At 41.9% G+C, this 18,853-nt stretch overlaps 1 protein-coding gene across 2 annotated transcripts in view; it reads right to left on the bottom strand.

Moving 5' to 3' along the window:
• MACF1 (microtubule actin crosslinking factor 1) overlaps positions 1–18,853 on the bottom strand; it is a 304,215-nt gene that overhangs the window by 203,534 nt on the left and 81,828 nt on the right. For both annotated transcript variants that reach the window (XM_057706161.1, XM_057706146.1), the window contains exon 2: positions 109–170. In XM_057706161.1, coding sequence (XP_057562144.1) covers positions 109–170 — 62 coding nt within the window. The remainder of the gene's footprint in view (positions 1–108; positions 171–18,853) is intronic.

The raw sequence follows: 18,853 nt of genomic DNA, 5'->3' as shown, positions 1-18,853 counted from the left end.
TCCACTGGAGCACACAGCCAGCAACATGAACTGTCTGAGAGGAGGGCCAGATGGATCCAGCTCAGGAGCAGCCAGAGGGGCAGGGCAGCATCCACGAACGGGTCCTACCTTCATCAGGTGCTTGTTGACCCATTTGGTGAACGTCTTCTTCTGCACACGGTCCCGCTCATCTGTGGGGAAACAAGGAGAAGGCACTGGCTTAGCACCACCCAGCAACACATTCCCCAACCGCTGCCTTGCCCACACCCAGCTTCTCCAGGACGCTGAGGCAGTTTCCTCAGGACTGAGACGGCGTCTTGTTGTTGGGAAGGTTCAGCCTGTCTGAACTCCCTCTTCTGTTCTTACCATGCTGTCACCTTATGCATTACACAGAATCACGTGCCTCAAGAATCATGTCACGGCAAAGTCTCCTTTGCATCATAATTCTCTGGGGAGTGCAGTTATTCCCTGCTCCTCCACCCCCAGCAAGCTCCAAAAAGCCAAGCTGTGAAAACCCCAACAGGAGGGGTGGAATGGCCTTGGCGTTCGGGACACCCACAGTGCAGGGTTACATCTCACCCTCCACACACCGGTCCTCTTGATCAATGCTTTCGTCCCTTCCCCTCCTCCCCAGGACTCCATCACTCCAGCTGCCTCCCCAGCCTCACTAAGCGAACTCTCAGAGCTGCCCACTACGCCCCGCTGCACGTCTCCTCCATCCATTCTCCCACATCTTACAGAGCCCCACTTTTTTGTAGGCAAACTCTCCTTCATTCTCAATTTTGTTCACCTCTTTAACAGAAACATGACTGTCAACATTTGACAGTGACTGCACCACCGAGGGCCTGCGGAGGACTCACTTTCTCCCACAAGCACCACCTCCAGACCACTGATCCATTAGCCCCGTTCCTTTTCTATTTATTTGAAGCCCCTGCCCTCCACTATACCACCTTGTTCAAATCATCCTGCTTCCATCGACCATTCCCTGCTGTCTGGCCCCCTCCATGTGACAAATCTACCCTCACCTCCCCTGACTTGGTTCCCATTTACCATCTCCACAGCATCCTCTGGCATCATCCTCAAATTACTTCAACCTATGCGCGGACGACGCATGTGAGCCTGCTTGGCTCCGCTGACCTTCATCTGCATTTCACAACCAGCCACTACCAGGCCACTTCCTGGGCCCCATGCCTCCTCCAAACATACCTATTTAGCAGGCATCATTCTCAGTCTTTCAGACCTCCTCATCATTCTCAACCTTCAATCACTCCCTTCTTATTTTACCCTATTTATTAAGGAAATCTAAGATTATCCCAGTCTGTGCTAGACAGGATGGCTAAGCAATTCAAAGGGGCTGTCACTAACACACCAGGGACACTCACCTGCCTAACCTTCTACTACTACGTTCACCGGGACGATGCCCAAACCTGAATGACCACATGGCTTGACTCCTCCATTTCTTTTCCAGCTCAGAGAAGTTTTAGAAGAAAGTAGCAGGGTTATATAAATCTGGCTCACTAGTAATTCACACCAACTTCAGTTAGGTTTTCTCTCCCTAATGCCCCGTTATTCCCTTCTTACTGATTCTCAAGTGAAAGCCACATAAGTACCGTTCCACACAATGCCAAGGCTCTCTCTCCACTTCCAGGTGGATGCACTATCGTCTCACTTTCCTGAGTTGATGGCCATCCAGTAAGTGCTCCCTCATCTCTGTCTCCAAACTTACCTTCACCTTTTCCTTACCTGCTTTGTTTGCAAGGAACAATGACCACTTCCTACTAAAGACCACAGAATTTAGGAATTAGAGTGGATTCAGTCTAATTCCCTGCTGATTTGCAAATCCCCTCAATAACAAAGACTCATTTGTCCAGAGATGAAAGATCTGTCCAAATCTCGCATACATCTACAATATTATTGACATTTAAAACCTAAGATAATAGAGAATTCACCACCTCATAAGGCAGGGATTCTAAAGCAAATTCACTACCTCATAGAGTCCTGCAAGTATTTGAAGCCAGAATTTTTATTAGACTTGACCACTGTCATTCCAACATATTTGATCTTTTTATCTTTTATCTTTTATATGCTGATTCATCATCCCTTCCAAGCCTCTATCACCTGCAGACTGCATCAGAATCAGCTTGCAGCTACAAGCTCATCTAAATCACTGACACATTTATTTTCTCTTCATGGCAAGCTACTTTCTTCCTCTCCACCTCTCCAAATGCTATTTATTCTTTAAAATCCAGCTCATTCATTTTTTCTTTGAATAAGTCCTTACTAAGGAGCTAGCTGCTTGAAATACCCTGTGTTACACAAAATCATAGTCCCTACCTTTAAAAGAGATGACAGTCTAGCAGAAAGGAGAAATAACTTCAATGCAGCCTGACAAATGCTGTAACAGAGGTAAGCACAGTGTGCTCAAGAACGTAAGAGAAATGGCTAAGCTGTCTGAGTGGAGGAGGGACACATGGGAGCTTAGTGAACATTTCCAGATGGTGACTCTAACTGAATCTTAAAAGATGAGTACAAGTTAGCCAGAAAGAGAAGGGAAGGGACAAAGCTACTACATGAAGTCCCACCTAGAACGAAGTCACGGAGATAAGAAGGATGTCATGTTCAGACAAAGGCACAGAATTAAGGATGGCTGAAAGACAGGATGTGTACTAGGTAGTGGCGACACTTAAAACTGGATGGAATGGCATGGGTCAAATCATGGCCTTTCATGACAAGCTAAGGAGTCCAAACTTTATCACCAAGAAAATGGAGCGGGGAAGGTAAGGGAAAGTATTGGAAGGTTTTAAATAGGAGAACGACATGGTGAGATATGTGCCAGAGAAAAATTACTCTGGCAGCCTTTCCTGACACTTCCATTTCTCAACAGTCTCTTTGTTCTCCAAATTTTTATGGCACTTACTATGCTAATCACTCAATCTGTACTTATATAATTATATAAGTTCTGAACTTTTAATATGCTTATCCTTACTCATCAATGAGATCATTAACTCCTTGAGGAAAGAGATCATGCTTTACTTTTTTGCATCTCCCATAGCTTCTAACATCTAAAGCCCTACATATTAAGACCTAAAATAAATCATTCCCCTCACCTGAACTGAAAGTCAGCTTTTTAGCTATTGGAAGCATGACTGATGAGAAACTATGTGGCTTCCCTAGTGCATTAACCCCATGGGAGGGCTTGGTAGCTGAACAGAATAATTATGGGTAGAAAATAAAAAAGACTCAATCGTGTTCACTGCATCTTCAGGTCTAAAAGAAACAAGGCAGTGGACTAAAAAGAAATCACACAAATTCCACCTCTTCAAAATACTGACTAGTTTAAAAGGAAATCTGTTAATTTTTTCTTTTCCATCCATGTATTGTTTAACCTATTACAGCAAACACATATTACTTTTATAATAAAAGAAATTCTATAAAGAAAAATAAAGAAAACTTGTGTCTTCAGAGTGAGAAGTTTGTAAAATTAGAAACAAATTCTTCTTGGTTATAAGGGTAATAAATAGAGCAAAGCACAATGGACCTGGCATTGGTGAGAATGTGGTGGGCAGAACTTTAAGTTTAATACTGTTTTTCCATTATGTTTGCATGTCCTAGCAAACAGGTGATACTTATTGGGGTACTGGGGTTTTTATGTATTGGACTGGACTCTTTCTTGGCCATGCCATGTGGCTTGCGGATCTTATTTCCCAGAGCAGGGGTCAAACCTGGGGCCCCAGCAGTGAAAGCGCCAAGTCCTAACCACTGGATCGCCAGGCAATTTCCTGGACTAGACTCTTATAGGTAATAAATAAACTTTTCTGATTGGCCAATATATGATTAGAAGACTGGCTAAAGAAACACAAAGAATGAAATCAGAACCAAGTAACCTGTAAGAATCCAGTCCCCTGCCTCATTTCTTTTAGACCTGAAGATGTAGTAACACGATTGAGTCTTTTAAATTTTACTACCCATAGTTATGCTGTTCAGCTACCAAACCCTCCTATGGGGAAAATGCACTAGGGAAACCACATGGTTTCTCAACAGTCATGCTTCCAACAGCTAAAAAACTGACTTTCAATTCAGAGGGAAGAGGTCCAAGTACTTATTCTGAATATAATTACTAAAAGCAACATGATTACAAGCCCTTCCTAAGACCAACTAGCCTGCTTAGAGCTGAACTATAAGTTCCTCAGGAAAGGGTTTTTTAGAACCTTGTCCCAAACCTGAAGGATCCTTTTTTAGGATCCTATGTTGCAGACCAATCAATTACATGAACATTCTCTCCTGACTTAAGCATCAGGATAAGAGGATACTGCAGTGCTTAGAGTTCAAGATCTTAGTATTTTAGCAAGGAAATTCATTAGGGAAGCCAAAGAGCAACTTTATTACACAGACCTTCAGAACACTCCCAATAACTCAGACTTTGAAAGCTTTCATGTTTTTGGTTTTATTACCTACACATGAATCCTTCATTTAATTCCAGGCCCAGCAAAGATATTTCTGTCTAACATTGGAGATAGAATTTTTAAAAGGTACCCTTAGGTGAGAAGAAAACAGTCAATCACAGGAAAGGCGATACTCTTTTCCATGCTTCTTGTAAACTCAGAACCATCAAAAGCTATGAACTGACAACAAAGAATCCAATCATCCGTTGGGAAATTCTTAGATTGAACATATTGAGGCATCAATTAATCATGTGAGGGTTACTTAATAAGAAGGATTTGGACTTCCTTCATGGCACAGTGGTTAAGTATCTGCCTGCCAATGCAGGGAACATGGGTTTGAGCCCTGCTCTGGGAAGATTCCACACGCCTCAGAGCAACTAAGCCCATGCCATAACTATTGAGCCTGTGCTCTAGAGCCCGTGAGCCACAACTATTGAGCCCATGAGCCACAACTATTGAAGCCCACATGCCTAGAGCCCATGCTCCACAAGAGAAGCCACTACAATGAGGAGCCCGCACACCACAATGAAGAGTAGCCCCCGCTCGCAGCAACTAGAGAAAGCTGTGTGCAGCAACAAAGATCCAATGCAGCCAATAAATAAATGAGTTTATTTTTTTAAAAAAAGGATTTAATACTTGTTTCCAACTTTATTAAGACTTCTACAGGACACTGAGCTACCAATACCTACGCTAATTTTTTTTCATATCAGTTTCACTGGTAGAGATCTCTCTCCCTGTTACCTACGCAAGTCCTTCCCCCTGAAATCTGGATCCTACATCTTCTCTTCTCCTTGAGAAGCTTAATCCAACCATCATTCCCTAGCTTGTACATCTTTACTCCTCTCCTTTCCCCTTGGCTTCCTGAACAAGTGTGATGACAGCGCTCACCGTCTCCACTTCCGCACCTCCTGCTCCGCCATGTGACCTGGCTTCCAGCCCCACAAATTCACTGAAACTGCTCTCCCCACAGTCACCGAACTGCCAACCCAGAAGACATCGCTGATCATTCTTTAACCTTTTAAACCCACTCTCCCTTTTGAATCTGAGACTCCATTCTACCCTGGTTTCTCTCCTTTCCCTTTGATTTCCTTCTCTTCTGCTCATCCCTTAAATGTTTACTCATCCTTAGCCCTCTTTGCTTTCCATTCTGTATTACAGCCTCTTAAGATGTCTGTGGGCCTAAAGGTCCATACATGGGTTTGGAGGGGGGTGTCATAGGCCACCTAAAGTTGCATGCAAAATTTTTTGGTATTATGTACATTACAGGATTAAAAACAAAACAAAACTATAGATTTTCAAAAAAAGTAAATAGTGCCTGTACTCTACATTCTCCCAGAATGATTTAATCTACTTCCAACGGTTTCAACTGTAACTTGTACAGTGATAATTCCCAAATCCTTATCTTCAGCTCAGGCTTTTATCATAAATGTCACTCTCATATACCCAACTGACTCCTAAAAATGTCATGCTCATTTCAAGCTCAACTTGTCTAAAAATGAACTCTTCTTGTCTCCTTCCCTGTTTCTAATATGTTCTCCTCCTGTAATACATCTGTTATGACCTGAATGTCTGTGTCCTCCTAAAATTCATATGTTCAAATCTTATCTCCAATGTGACAGAATTAGGAGGTGAAGCCTTTGGGAGGTGATTAGGCCATGAGAGTGGAGCTCTCGTAAATGGAATTAGTGTCCTTACAAAGAGGACCCCAAAGAGCTCTCTCACTCCCGCTCCACGAGGTGAGGGTGCAGTGAGAAGACAGCTAGCTCTCTATGAACAAGAGGCCCTCATGAGACACCAAATCTGTAGGTGCCTTGACTGTGGACTTCCCCACTTCCAGAACTGTGAGAAATCAATGTCTGCTGTTGAAGTCACTGAGTCTACGGTTTTGTTACAGGAGCCCAGGCTAAGACACCACCCTCCTGAGTACTGCCGGACATTCTTCTGACAAGAATAATCTTGTTCCTATCCACACTAAAATCCTTCAGGGACCCCTCATCCTCCTGCTGATATTAACAGTTAACACGTATCGAGCATCTACTCATATACCAAGTACCTTACATATATTGTTTCCAATGCTCAACAACCCTAGAGCCATTATTTTACTGGAACGATAAAGCCCACAGAGGTTAAGTAACTTGCTCGAGATCACAAGGTAAGTTTGAACCCAGCTCTACTGGATTCTAAAGCCTGATGCCTGCATTCAGGTTAAACTTCTTAGCTTGGGATCTAAGACCTCTTATGATGTGGCCACTCTTTCCTCTCCACCCTTACATAAAAACTCTAACTTTCAGCCCTGCTGAATGTACAATTTTGCCCAAATGAGGCATGTACTCTCACACTTCTACACTTTGCATTTACTGTTCTCTGTGCGTGGAAGATAGCTCCCCTGCTTCCCTGACTACTCATTCTTCAGCATTCAACTCAACTATCATCGCCTCCATCCCTTACTCACACTAGTTGAGGTCATCTCTCTTTTGTGCTTATTGCAAGGTATCATAGTTTGCTTGTCCATCTGTCCTACTCCACTCAGAGGAATTTGAAGATAGGCCTGAGGTTGGAATGAGATCCTGCATTTGAGGCACAAAGTTGTGTTCTGTTCCAACACAGCCTACAACATAGTTGCATGGCATCATGAATCATTAAAAAACCAAATGAGACAAGAGCCCCTGATTATTTCCCTGAAGGCCACAGAAAAATTACAAATAGTTCAAGAAGCCCAAGAAGCATCAACCACCTGGAAATCTAAAAATGAGATACCGGAGCTGACAGAAAGGGAAAAAAATATGCAGAAAGTTGGAATCGGCCTGTTCCTTGACCCCATGAGGTCAATCTAGTGGCAGAGACCAATATGTAAGTAAGTAATTAACAATAACACCAAACAAATAGCACACCAGATGCAAGCTGCACAAAATCATTTTGATAAACAAAGTCGATTGATTCTGACAGAGGGATAGGAGAAGAGTTCATGAAAGGTGTGGTATTTGAAGTAAACCTTGGATGACAAGTATGGTTTTGGCAGCCCAAAAAGAGGTTAAGGAATTCCAAAGTACAGAATAAGCATGAACAGTGACTTGCAGATGCGTGAGTACACAGGACACACTGGAGGGAATGTGTGGCTACGCACAGCATACAGTTAGCCAATGAGATGGGAAGCTACCAGGTCACCTGAGACCACATCACTCCAGAGAGCTGGAATGAGGAGCATCTACTTAATTCAGTAGATAAAAGGATACCACTGAGATTTTCTGAACCAGAGAGTGTTCTGGAACGATTAATCTGCCATTGGACTGAAGGCCAGACTGCAGCAGAGACACACTAAGAAGCAGAAGCAATTAGAGGCCTACTGTGTGTAACAGACCAGGAAAGAAATCTAAGAGCATGAATAGGACGGAGACAGCTGGAATATAAAAGGGCAGGCAGATCCCCACTACAGTGTAGAGGAAGAAACAATAGCCCTTAACTACGGACTAGATGTTAAGGAAAGGGAGAGTACAAGACAATTCTAAAGTTTCCAGTCACAGCAACTGGGAGGAGTGGTACCTTGAGATAAGGAAAATAGGAGGTACAGATTGGGTGAGGGTAAGTTGTAAAGCAGAAGAAACTTAACAAGGTGTCGGCAGGCCCTTCTTGCAGACAGTTAGAAACTTAGACCTAGAATTCAGGAGAGCAGGCAGAATTAAGGATACAGATTTGATGCTAACAGTTGATAGCTGAGGTGGTGGCAAGTAGAACTGCCAGCCTGTTTCAACAAATCTTCCTAAACCACCACTTTGCTTGTATCACCCCTCTATTCAAAATCCTTTAGTGGCTCTCAGAAGACCAGAGGCTCAAGCCCAAGGCCTTTGTTTCTGTGGTCCACTACAACCCTCTGAAATTCAATTCCAGTTTTTATTCACCATGTGTTAGCTGGCTGGAAGAGATAAAGATAAGACATTGCCTCTGACCTGAAGGAATTTACAATCTATCTACTCTTCCAGCTTTATCTTTAGACTCTCCCCTGCATGACTCAACTGCAACCACTCTGACCTCAGTTTCCAAACAAACCTTGCACATTCTTGCCTTTGTTCACCCATTTCCCCCTACTGGAATATCCACCCTCCTCTTCTTAGTTTATCTAATTTAGAGCCTCCTTACAAGGTCCAGCTGAAGTCCCACTTCTTCCTTTACACCTTTCTGGCTATCCCAACCACCTCTGGATGCCTGTGTTTATTTAATTTACTTGACACTGAGCATATGAAATCTATTGCTAGCTATCTTTAAATGTGAATCCCATTTCTCTATCTGAACTTCAGCTCTCTGGAGTCAAGAACCATGTTTTAAATTTTGTTAAATATCCAACATTCAGGACAACAATAAGCGCTCAAGAATACTCATTCATTTAACAACATACACTGTGTGAGAGCCTGCTGTGTGCCGCCGTTACATCTACATGGATACTTTACGATGGTATTTTCAAAGTCAGACTAAGAAATATTCTCCAATGATAATTAAAAGACTGCTTTTCAGCAGAGAGCAGGGATCTCCATTTGACGTCCCTTCCACAGAATTTCTAAATTCTTCTTGCTATATCCACACCACTTAATGTGGGCTCAAAGAAAATGGTCTGAAATGGAGGTCAAGCAATTAAACTGTTTACCAATAATATATAATGGCACCAGCATTATAAAATGATTCCTTTCCTTAGACGTATGTAAGTCACCTTTGGGAAATAAGAATAGCCCAGATATTTATTATGTTTACTCTGTGTCAGGCACTGGGCGAGGCCTGTCTCATTTAGTACTGATATTTAACTTAATCTTCACACTTCTATCAAGTACACATTATCTATCTTCATTTCATAGCTCAAACTGAGACTCATAAATGCTTATTAATAATTTGTCTGATGTCACGTGGCTAGTAAGTAGTAGAATTGAGATTCAAAACCAAGTCTGTCATGGACTTTTAACCACCACACTCTCCTGCCGCTGTGAAATTATTAGAAGGCAACACGATATAGTCCTATAAAATGAAGGGAAGAGGAGAGGTGCAAACCATAACTACAACAGGGATTCACGAAAGGTGTCTGTCACCAAGGGTTGGTAAAGGCTCAGAATGTCTCAATGAGAACTGAGACTTGGGAATTTAGGGAAGTTAAAACTAGAGACTTCAATGCAAAATTAAAATTTTATGTTATTTCTTAGGAAAATCTGAACTTTGTTACTGATAATTCTTTGCACTACTGGCAATCAGAGAGTACAAGGCAGAAGTTAGATAAAGAAATAAGCCAGGAGTAAGCCTGGTGGCAAAATAAAAGAGCCACAGAGCTAGAACAAGAGGGTTGTAAGGAGAAGGGAAGAGGGAGAAAAACGCAATAGCTTCTCGAGTATTTAATGGAGTATCACATTCAGAAAAAATAAAATACTTCACAGACACAAAGAGAAACAGGGGTTAACAATCCTCAAAAAAATCATCTTTAAGATGAAGAAATCGAAGCCCGGATTTAAGAATTTAGATAAGGTTACAGAGGGGCAGAATCAGGTCTATAACTTGAATTTCCTAGCCTCTACTCTGAGGCTTACCTTATAGGATACTCATCTCCCCTCTGTGAGCCTGAGTTTTATCTATAAAGTGAGGAGTCTGGACTAGGTCAACGGTTTCCAAATACCAGTCTGTGAATTAACCATACCAAAATCAGCAGAGGAGCTCACACTGAGCTAACCTCTTTAATATCACATACTTCTCATAATGACTGTATGAGTTGAGTTAGGGCCTATCTTAATATCTCTCTTTATATATTTTTTTCTTTGCCTTTTTTTGGCCACGCCTCATGCGGGATGCTGTTCCCCAGCCAGGGATGGAAGCCGTGCCTCCTGCATGGGAGGCAGAGTCTTAACCACTGGACCACCAGGGAAGTCTCTTACTCTCTTTCTGTGCCTCAGGAAACTGAGGCATAGAAAGGTTAAGCAGTTTTCCAGTTCTCATGGCTATTAAGTGGTAGAGCTGGGACCCCATGCAGACAGTTGATGCCAAAGTCCATTTTCTTAACTATTAGGCCACACTGCCTCCAGAGGATTAAATGGAGTAGGATGAACTAGGAGAATGATGTTTTGCCCTGAAAATTTCAATGAAGATTCTAGACTTCCTTATACTTTTCTGCTGATTACCAAAAAAAAAAGGGGGGGCCCTTTTATCTCTAAGCGTTTTCAGATGCAGGAGTGTCTTTCTCCTAGATCTCAGGGAGGAAATCTCAATGATACCGGAAAGATAAAAACCTAGACTCCATGGCAATAACTGACTAAAACTGCTTCTCCTTGTGCCCCAAACACTATTACAGTACCAACTCTGTTTCTCAGAAAGCCCTTAAAAATTTGGCAGAACTGGCCTAGCAGTCAGGAGACAGGATCGGAACCCTGGCTCCGCTACTCCCCTTCTGAGATCTCCTCTTGGTCAAGTAATCAGCAATCTCAATTTTAGTGAAAATCTGCCTATTTGGGTCACAATTTTGTTCTGCTTTAGAGACTAAGAGTACACAACCAAAAGATAGTAGTAGTGTTATATATCCAGTAGTTCCTAAACTTAGATTTCACAAACAAGTAAATGTTCCAAAATAAATTAGAAAAAAAGAAAAAGAAAAAACAAAATAAATTAGAAAACCTAACATAATGTTGTCAACTTTTTATTTTGCTAAGTACAGATATCGAAAAACAAACTACCATCTGAACAATTCTTTCATGAAATAATGGACATTTTAACATCAAAAAAGTAGAAAGGGCAATTTCAGAATAAAGGATAGTTCTTTAAATGAGTTTGTCTTTAGAAAGGCACACTACATTTTCCTTATCTTTCCCATTTTACTGGGAATTGATGGCAATGCTTCCAGCATCAGTCTGTACACCCTACAGTTTGGAAGCCAAGGAAACCCATGGCCAAAAAGACTAGGCCACTTGACCAAGGTCACAGAACATTATTTAAACAAACTCCTCTCCTTTATCGAGAGATCTAAAAAAAGAGAGAGAGAGAGAGAGAGAGAAATCTAAGCCAAGAAGGCTTTTCCTAGCCTCCAACTCTTCCTAAGGTTCCCACCCCCAGACTACTTTCAAGCTTTATTCCCTCCTCACAGCTGGCAAGAGAGTAAATGGAACAGAATTAGCAATCAGCCCCAAAGAGGAAACCTGGGCCATGACTCCACCCTCCCCTCCTCCCACAATCCTGTCTGCTAAGAGGTGGACTCTGTAACCAATCAACTGCTCCTAAAAATACGCCCTGGACTTTCAGAACTATGCAACACAACTTAAAAGTGGCTTCCTGACACAGACAGAAGCATGAATTCAGTCTCTATTAAAAAAGTCCCACGGCCCAAACTTAGGCTTTTAACTGCCAATCACTACAAGCTAAAGAAGTTCCCCAGGAAGTCAGGCACCCCCCCCCCCCCCCCCCGTCTCTCTCACTTGTTCATTTTAACAAGCCCAAAGGCTGTAACGCCTCCAAGGCTTCAGAGCCCCCGCGTTCCTGAGTCAGTGAGCGTAAGGGCTATTTGGGATCCTCAGGCCCAGGCAAGGAAAAAAAACTTCACATACTGACCCATACAGCACATGCAGCAAACCAGGTGGGTGTTGAACGCCTGCTCATCTTGGTAACTGGGCCACATGTTGCCAGCGTCTGCTGACCCTGCCTAGAAGGAAGGTGTCCCAAAGAACCTCCAGCTAGGGGCCTGTGCAACCCCTGCAGTTCCTTTAAAAAGGCTGCGAGGTGAACAGAGACAGCCAAAGGGCCGTGCGATGAAGAGAGAGACAGCAGAAGTTCGGAGAAGTGGCTCCACCCACCACTTCCTACTGACCTCCTCCCTCCCCTTGAGGTCAGAGAGGAAGCTCCTCCCTGGGGCACTTCCAAAGTAGGTCCAGGTCTTCACCCAAAAGGCATCCTGTTCAAAAGTGGCACCAGCTCAGTGTTCTCAGACCAACAGCAGCAGGCGCTTCGGATGCAGAAGTCCAGCCGAGTTATGAAGTGAGTAAGCCTGCGCAGGCAGAAGCCGGTCTTCGAGTTACCCTCCACTTGCAGAGCAGAAGCTTGTGACCCGGTGAATCTGAGACAGTTGCAGGAGGGCTGGTGAGGTGAAACGACTTACTGCCAAGTCAGGCACAGTGCCTCCACTGCCCAACAACCTGTTCCTGGGGCTTGCCTCTCCTCAGGCTGAAGTGTGTATAAAGTGTGAAACGACTGAGAAGGCCCCCCAGTGGGAGAGACTACCACAAAGCAAGCCCATGCGCTGTCCGCTGCCAACGGATTCCTAGATTCCAAAAGGAGCTTCATGTCCCAACTGAAAGCTGCCCAAAGAGTCAAAGTCTCTCCCCAGTGATTCCACCCACTTTACCGAGGAGCCCAGCCCCAGCCAGCGTCCAGGCAGATCTAGCACAGCAGGCCCCTTCCTCTTCCCGGACCCTCCCACTTTGTCTCTGCAGTCAGCGCACTTGACTTAGCTGTGCCAGGAGTCCCTTCATCCTCCAGCGGAAGGCTGCTTGCTTGTTTGCCCAGCTTGTTTTCTGAGTCCTGGCTAATTGTACCAAACACTGGAATGTTGAAGAAGCACAATGAAGGGCTTTTTCATCCAGATGGCCCAGCCCATCAGTGCTTCTTCACAATTCTGATGCAACCAGGGGAGAGAAAAAGCCAAGCCTCTGTTGACGTTAGGACAGACGCTCCGGTCCTGTCCCCACACCACTCAGAAAGGCCCCACTGCAGATAAGGGCCTAATCACTGGCCCTCTGCTCTAGGTCCCTAAATAGAACAACTTCTTCAGGCTAATGCTACTTCCAATCCTGTTCCTGAAGACGGGGAGGGAGGGGTAGCACCCAGGAAAGCAAGTTTCCAGAGATGAGCCCAAAACTGCCAAGTGGGGAAAAAAGTAAACACAAACTTCCCTAGCAGGTTACTCAGTTTAAACAAGCCCTGTGACCTGCCTCAGTTCCCTGACAGCTTCCTTACCCTTTACTGGGCATCCCTCCCACCTACGAACTGGTAATAATCCTGTTACTACTTACTAATAACGGGACTCACAGCTGACTTTATCCCTCCTTGACTAAGCTCCCAGTCACCCCGATAACCTGTGACAACTCTACTCAGTTTGTTCCTCTTATTAGAGTCCTTTTAGTCATTCTTGGAGGAGGGGTCCTCCTAGAATCTACCTTGTCCTAGGAAAAGAAATCCATAAGAAATAGGGAAGAGAGAAGAAAAGGAAATAAAGATTTCCTGATTCACATTTAGTAACCTTTTCCTTTATCAGATTTAAATTCTTTGAGTGCAGGGAATGTCTTTTGTCTTCATATCCCAATCTCTAACACATTTAGAAGGCATAACCCAAGCTAAAATTAATTGAGCATCTACTGTAACTGTTAGCTCACAGACAATGTGCTAAAACTTTAAATATCATTTCATATAATCCCAACAATTATCTAAAAAAAAATTATCATTTCCATTTTAGAGATGAAGTTACTTTTAAAAGATTAAATAACTAGACCAAGCTTAAATATCCATCTGTCCGTCTCCAAAGCTAGGCCTCCTGCTACACCATGCTGTCTTTGAGAGGGACCTAAACCACAGCTACTAAACTGGGGTAGGGAAACTGTATACGTAAGGAGGCAGACTGTTCTTGGGACGTTAAGAAATAAAAACACTTAAGTATGGTCAACTGGAGAGTTAAGGCATATCCTAAATGAGTATGTAGATCAACTTCTAGAAATATGAAATAATTTCGCAATCTCCAAAAATCAAAATAATCATTACTGGGTAAGGTTTAAGGAAGGTGAATCAAAGCCTGCCTTTTTCTCACTCCCCTGGCATCCAGGCAGAAGTTATTTCCTCTGAAGGTACTACAGATTGAGGAAAGTAGGAGAGAGTTTTGGGGACAATGTCAGTGTAGCCACCAGGAGACAGGCCTTCCCTTGAGGATCTTAGGAGGTCTTGAGCCTCAAAAGGGAAGCTGCTGCTAACAGGAAAGAGAGGACCCTGATGAAGACAGTCAGCTCTTAATTACCCAGAGGAAATCAGCCTGTATAATGATTATCTGGGCCATTCCACTTCCTTTTCAGCCCAATGTTTAGCCATTTCATAGTTCACTAGATGTCTAGAGTGTGAGAGGCAGGAAAAGGTGACTCTGGCTGCTATCTGCAGATTCGTTAAAATGTTGAATGGAAGGAAGAGATTCAAGTCAATATTTCCACACATGGCTAGACATTATCTGAGAATTCACAACTACTGGCTTTCTTACTAGCACAGAAAACTGAAGCTATACATTTAATTTATTTCCTGAAACATCAAAATCACCCACCACTTAGGACAGTAAAGCAGATGTTGTCTTTCCTTCTAACGTGTGAGACAGTGATTCATAATACACCACTAATTTTTTATATACTTCCACATCAGCTTCTACCGCATTTTTAATTCCCAACTTTATAAACAAGCATTTATATTTTGTCCCAGGAGCCTACAGGAAAGTGCAATGTCTTCATTGATATCTTTTGTTTTTTTTAAAAAGAAGTATAATAATGATAGCAAACAATTATATAGTCCTTACCATGTGTGGAACATATTCTAAGAACTAACTCAAAGCAACCATGCAGTATTATTAACTTCATTTTACAGATGAGGAAACAGAGGCCCAGACAGATGAATGTCACCTGCCCGTAGGGGCAGAGCTAGGATGAAAACACTAGCAGTCTGACCCCAGGCTCTCAACAAGCTCTCAACCACAATTCCCTACAACATCCACGTGTGGGCCAGGTAATCGTACTGCCAGAACTGCAGACAATGAGAGACTTTAAGTCCTCTTTCTTCTCGTGCCAATTATACATCTGAAGTCCAGAGGAATTAAGTGAGCTGTCTAACATCACACAGTAGTAATCAGAAAACCAGGACTTGGAGCCCAGATTTTCTGACTCCAAGTTCAGTGGTCTTCCTACATACTGCACAAACTAGGAAAAAAAAAAAAAAGCTAAGCAAAGAAAAAGAGAAAGACTACATCTTGATTAAAACACCTAAGGTTTTAGTTATTTGAGCAAAGATATATTAGGTACATAACCATTTGTTTAAATATTTGTGTGTCTATTACATGTCTAACAAAATGTTAGGTAATACAAATGAAGGATGCACACCTAAATCATAAATGGAGGGATCAAAATTCAAAGCAATCGCAAAAATCTACACCAAATCTCATAGGGCAAAATTTAACTAGGATGCCTTTAAGTCTTATGCTGAAGTTCAAGAAAACCAAAGGCACAGCAGTCTCTGGAGGGGGGACAACAACAGTTCATGCACAGGGTTTGGCCATTCTATAACTTATCTTAGGTTTGATGAGACAATAGTATAATGGAGCTGTTAAAAAAAAAAAAAGGCATGGTACAATTATAGATTGTACTTCATATGGTCCAGATCCAGGGATGATAGCTGGTCCTCCTAGTGAGATGCTGGAAGTGGAAAGAATCTTAAGAGACTAGACTGTCCAACTCTTTCATTTTATAGATAAAGAAAACAAGACCTTAGGGGAAAATCTGTCCTTTCACAAACAAAAATTCAAATGTTCTTCTTAAGCATTTAAATAAAGCCCTTTTCCTGTTTACACTACCATCACATGGATATGAATAAACTAAAACACAGGGCAACTCTATATTATTCAGTTAATCTATACTAAACACCTACCTCGGGCCACTCATCAAGCTAAGCCAAGCCCTGTAAATATATGTATGAACAGGGCATGGTTCCTGTTACAGCTTAATCTAATGATATCTTAATTCTTTCATTTATTTGTTCAAGTAACATTCACTGACATCTACTTTTTCACAGACACTTGAGACTCTGAGATGAGTAAGAGTTCCTGTTCTTAAAAATCTTAGTCTAATAAAATATAATTAGTGGGGGAGAGAAACAAGCTAAACAAGATGACAAGACAGGTTTGAATAAGAAGTATTAACAGAATGCTACTGGAGCACAGAAGAGGAACTTTTATTCCAGACAAGGAAGGCTCTCCAGAAGTGATAACTACTTGCTCTGAAGGACAAGCATCAAGTTGTTAGTTTAAAAAAAAGATACAGGCATTTCAGGTAGAGATCTACAAGTTTTTAAATGATGCTTGAGTACTTTGCTTATAAGGCCAAGAAAGGAAGTGAAATTAGTGAAACAGGCAAGGGGCAGATCATGAAAACCCTTTTATCTCCTGCTAAAGAGTTTGAACTTTCTTTTAAAAGCAGAAAGAAAGCTTTAATGGAGTTTAAGCAGGACAGTGACACAGACAGCTCTGCAGTTTAGAAAGATCCATCTTGGCTACAGTTAGAAGATAGACTAGGGACAAGGAGGTGGGGGAGAACACAAAGAACGGGAAAGAAAAATGAAGATGCAGGCTAAAACAGTAGGAAGTTTGGGGAACAATGAGATAATATATGTGAATGCAAGTGTGGACAGGGTGTACTGAAAACTATTTAAAATTCCAAGTATTGATACTAAGAGAGTGCTAAATTCTGTCTTACTGATATTATATGGCTTCAGTACAAACTGTGTCTTCCTGTTCTTGTTTACATCTGCTGAAGAGATGGTGACTTAGGAACATGGTTGTAAAAAGCCATGCACTTATGTCATAACAAGATCTCCCCAATGGACTAACACCTAGAAAAAAATAGCAAAGGAATGCTAAGGAATGGTAATCAGAGATTCCTTCCCCCTATTCCTGCTGTACTCCCTTCACCTCTCTACACACACACGGCCACCACATTTTCAGAGCAAAAATAATCAATTTAACTGTCCAATGAAAATACTAGAATGATAAGGAGTTAGGAAATTGTATGTAGAAACTGAAAGGGAAGTGTCTAGGCTGGCAAATATAGCCTTTAAGTATAACCAAGCCTGACACCTAGAAGAGGGAGTACAAATCTTCCTCACGATGCAGTTACATTCTGATAAACCTAGCGTAGGCTAAAAATTTCCAAAGTCGAAAGTACATTTACTGTATCCAACCTACCAAACATCATCGCTTGGCCTAGCCTACCTTAAATGTGCTCAGAACACTTACATTAGGCAAAATCATCTAACACAAAGCCTATTTTATAGTACAGTGCTGGATATCTCATGTAATTTACTGAATACCATACTGAAAGTGAAAAACAGAATGGTTGTGTGGGTACAGAACGGTTGTATCCGTTGTTTCCCCTGTGATCACACAGCTGAACAGGAGCTGCGGCTGCTGCCAGTGCCCAGCATCAAGAGAGAGTGTGTACTGCCCGTCACTAGCCTGGGGAAAGATCAAAATTCAAAGAATGATCTCCACTGAATGCATACTGCTCTTGCACCATTGTTAAGGTGGAAAAACCTAAGTCGAACCATCATAAGTTGGGGACCGTCTGTATACTTGATCTTTGCCAGGCAGAATTTGGCTGATGGGCATAAGTTACAAAGAGGCAACTTTCAGCTTAAAAAAGAACTCCTCCATTATCTACATAATGAATAGTTCATAGGTTGTATGTTCTACAATCAGAGACCTTCAAGCAAAGGAAAAACAACTTCTGACAAGAGTGGGACGAAGTAAGAGGTTGGGTTGGTTAATATGTAAGGTCCCTTCCAACTTAAAGAGCAATAAAAAATGTTACCAACGTTAAGAATGGAAATCAGAAATCTACACAAACACAATGAAGATTTACTACATCTTATCTTGGAACTGTAGCACTAAAAGGAACCTAGTGGTTTTCAACTCTGACAGGAGAACACTTTTTTAAACAAATCTTATATGGAACTCAACATATATAACATATAATTTCAGTATTATATAGCATAAATCAATTTTGTGGATTCAAATTTATGTTACTTATTTTAAAGCCAAATGACATAACCAATCAGGTAATTTTGATTGAAATTAGACATTACTTAAGTACAGTTATATCAGCCTCAGCATCTTGTTTATTTCTCTGCTGTGTTTTACTGCAGGAACCATTTTTTTAAAACTGTTTTATACAAACAGAAACAAATAGTAACAGTTTCATAGTTTGCCTGTAATCTCAGGATATCAGTCAAATAAGCTGATACAAGAGTTTGAAGGAATAGCAGAAATATTTGTTTCAAAGTTAAATACCTTCAATATCTAAAAACTATGTACATCTTATAATATGTAAATATGACTGGAAAAGTGGGACAAAAAGCACAAAAACTTGTAGTACACACTAAGCCAGTATTACAATGTTATCACTTAACGATGAGTTACCCACTCACTATTATGGACTGAACACCTGAGCCTTACCTAGAATTTACTGGGCACAGGACCTATGTTCTACAGTATGTTCTGCAATAGTGTACACACTTCCTGTTAGAGGAAGGGGGTAAAAAGAAAATAGACCAGACTAGAAGACACAATCTTCACCTTTTTAATCAAGTATACACTTATCGGCATTGTAAATATATACACAGAGTTGGTGGAGAAA

Source organism: Hippopotamus amphibius, chromosome 1 (genome assembly GCF_030028045.1).
Source record: "Hippopotamus amphibius kiboko isolate mHipAmp2 chromosome 1, mHipAmp2.hap2, whole genome shotgun sequence".
Classification (NCBI taxonomy): Eukaryota; Metazoa; Chordata; class Mammalia; order Artiodactyla; family Hippopotamidae; genus Hippopotamus; species Hippopotamus amphibius.
This window is presented reverse-complemented; position numbering and strand designations above follow the sequence as displayed.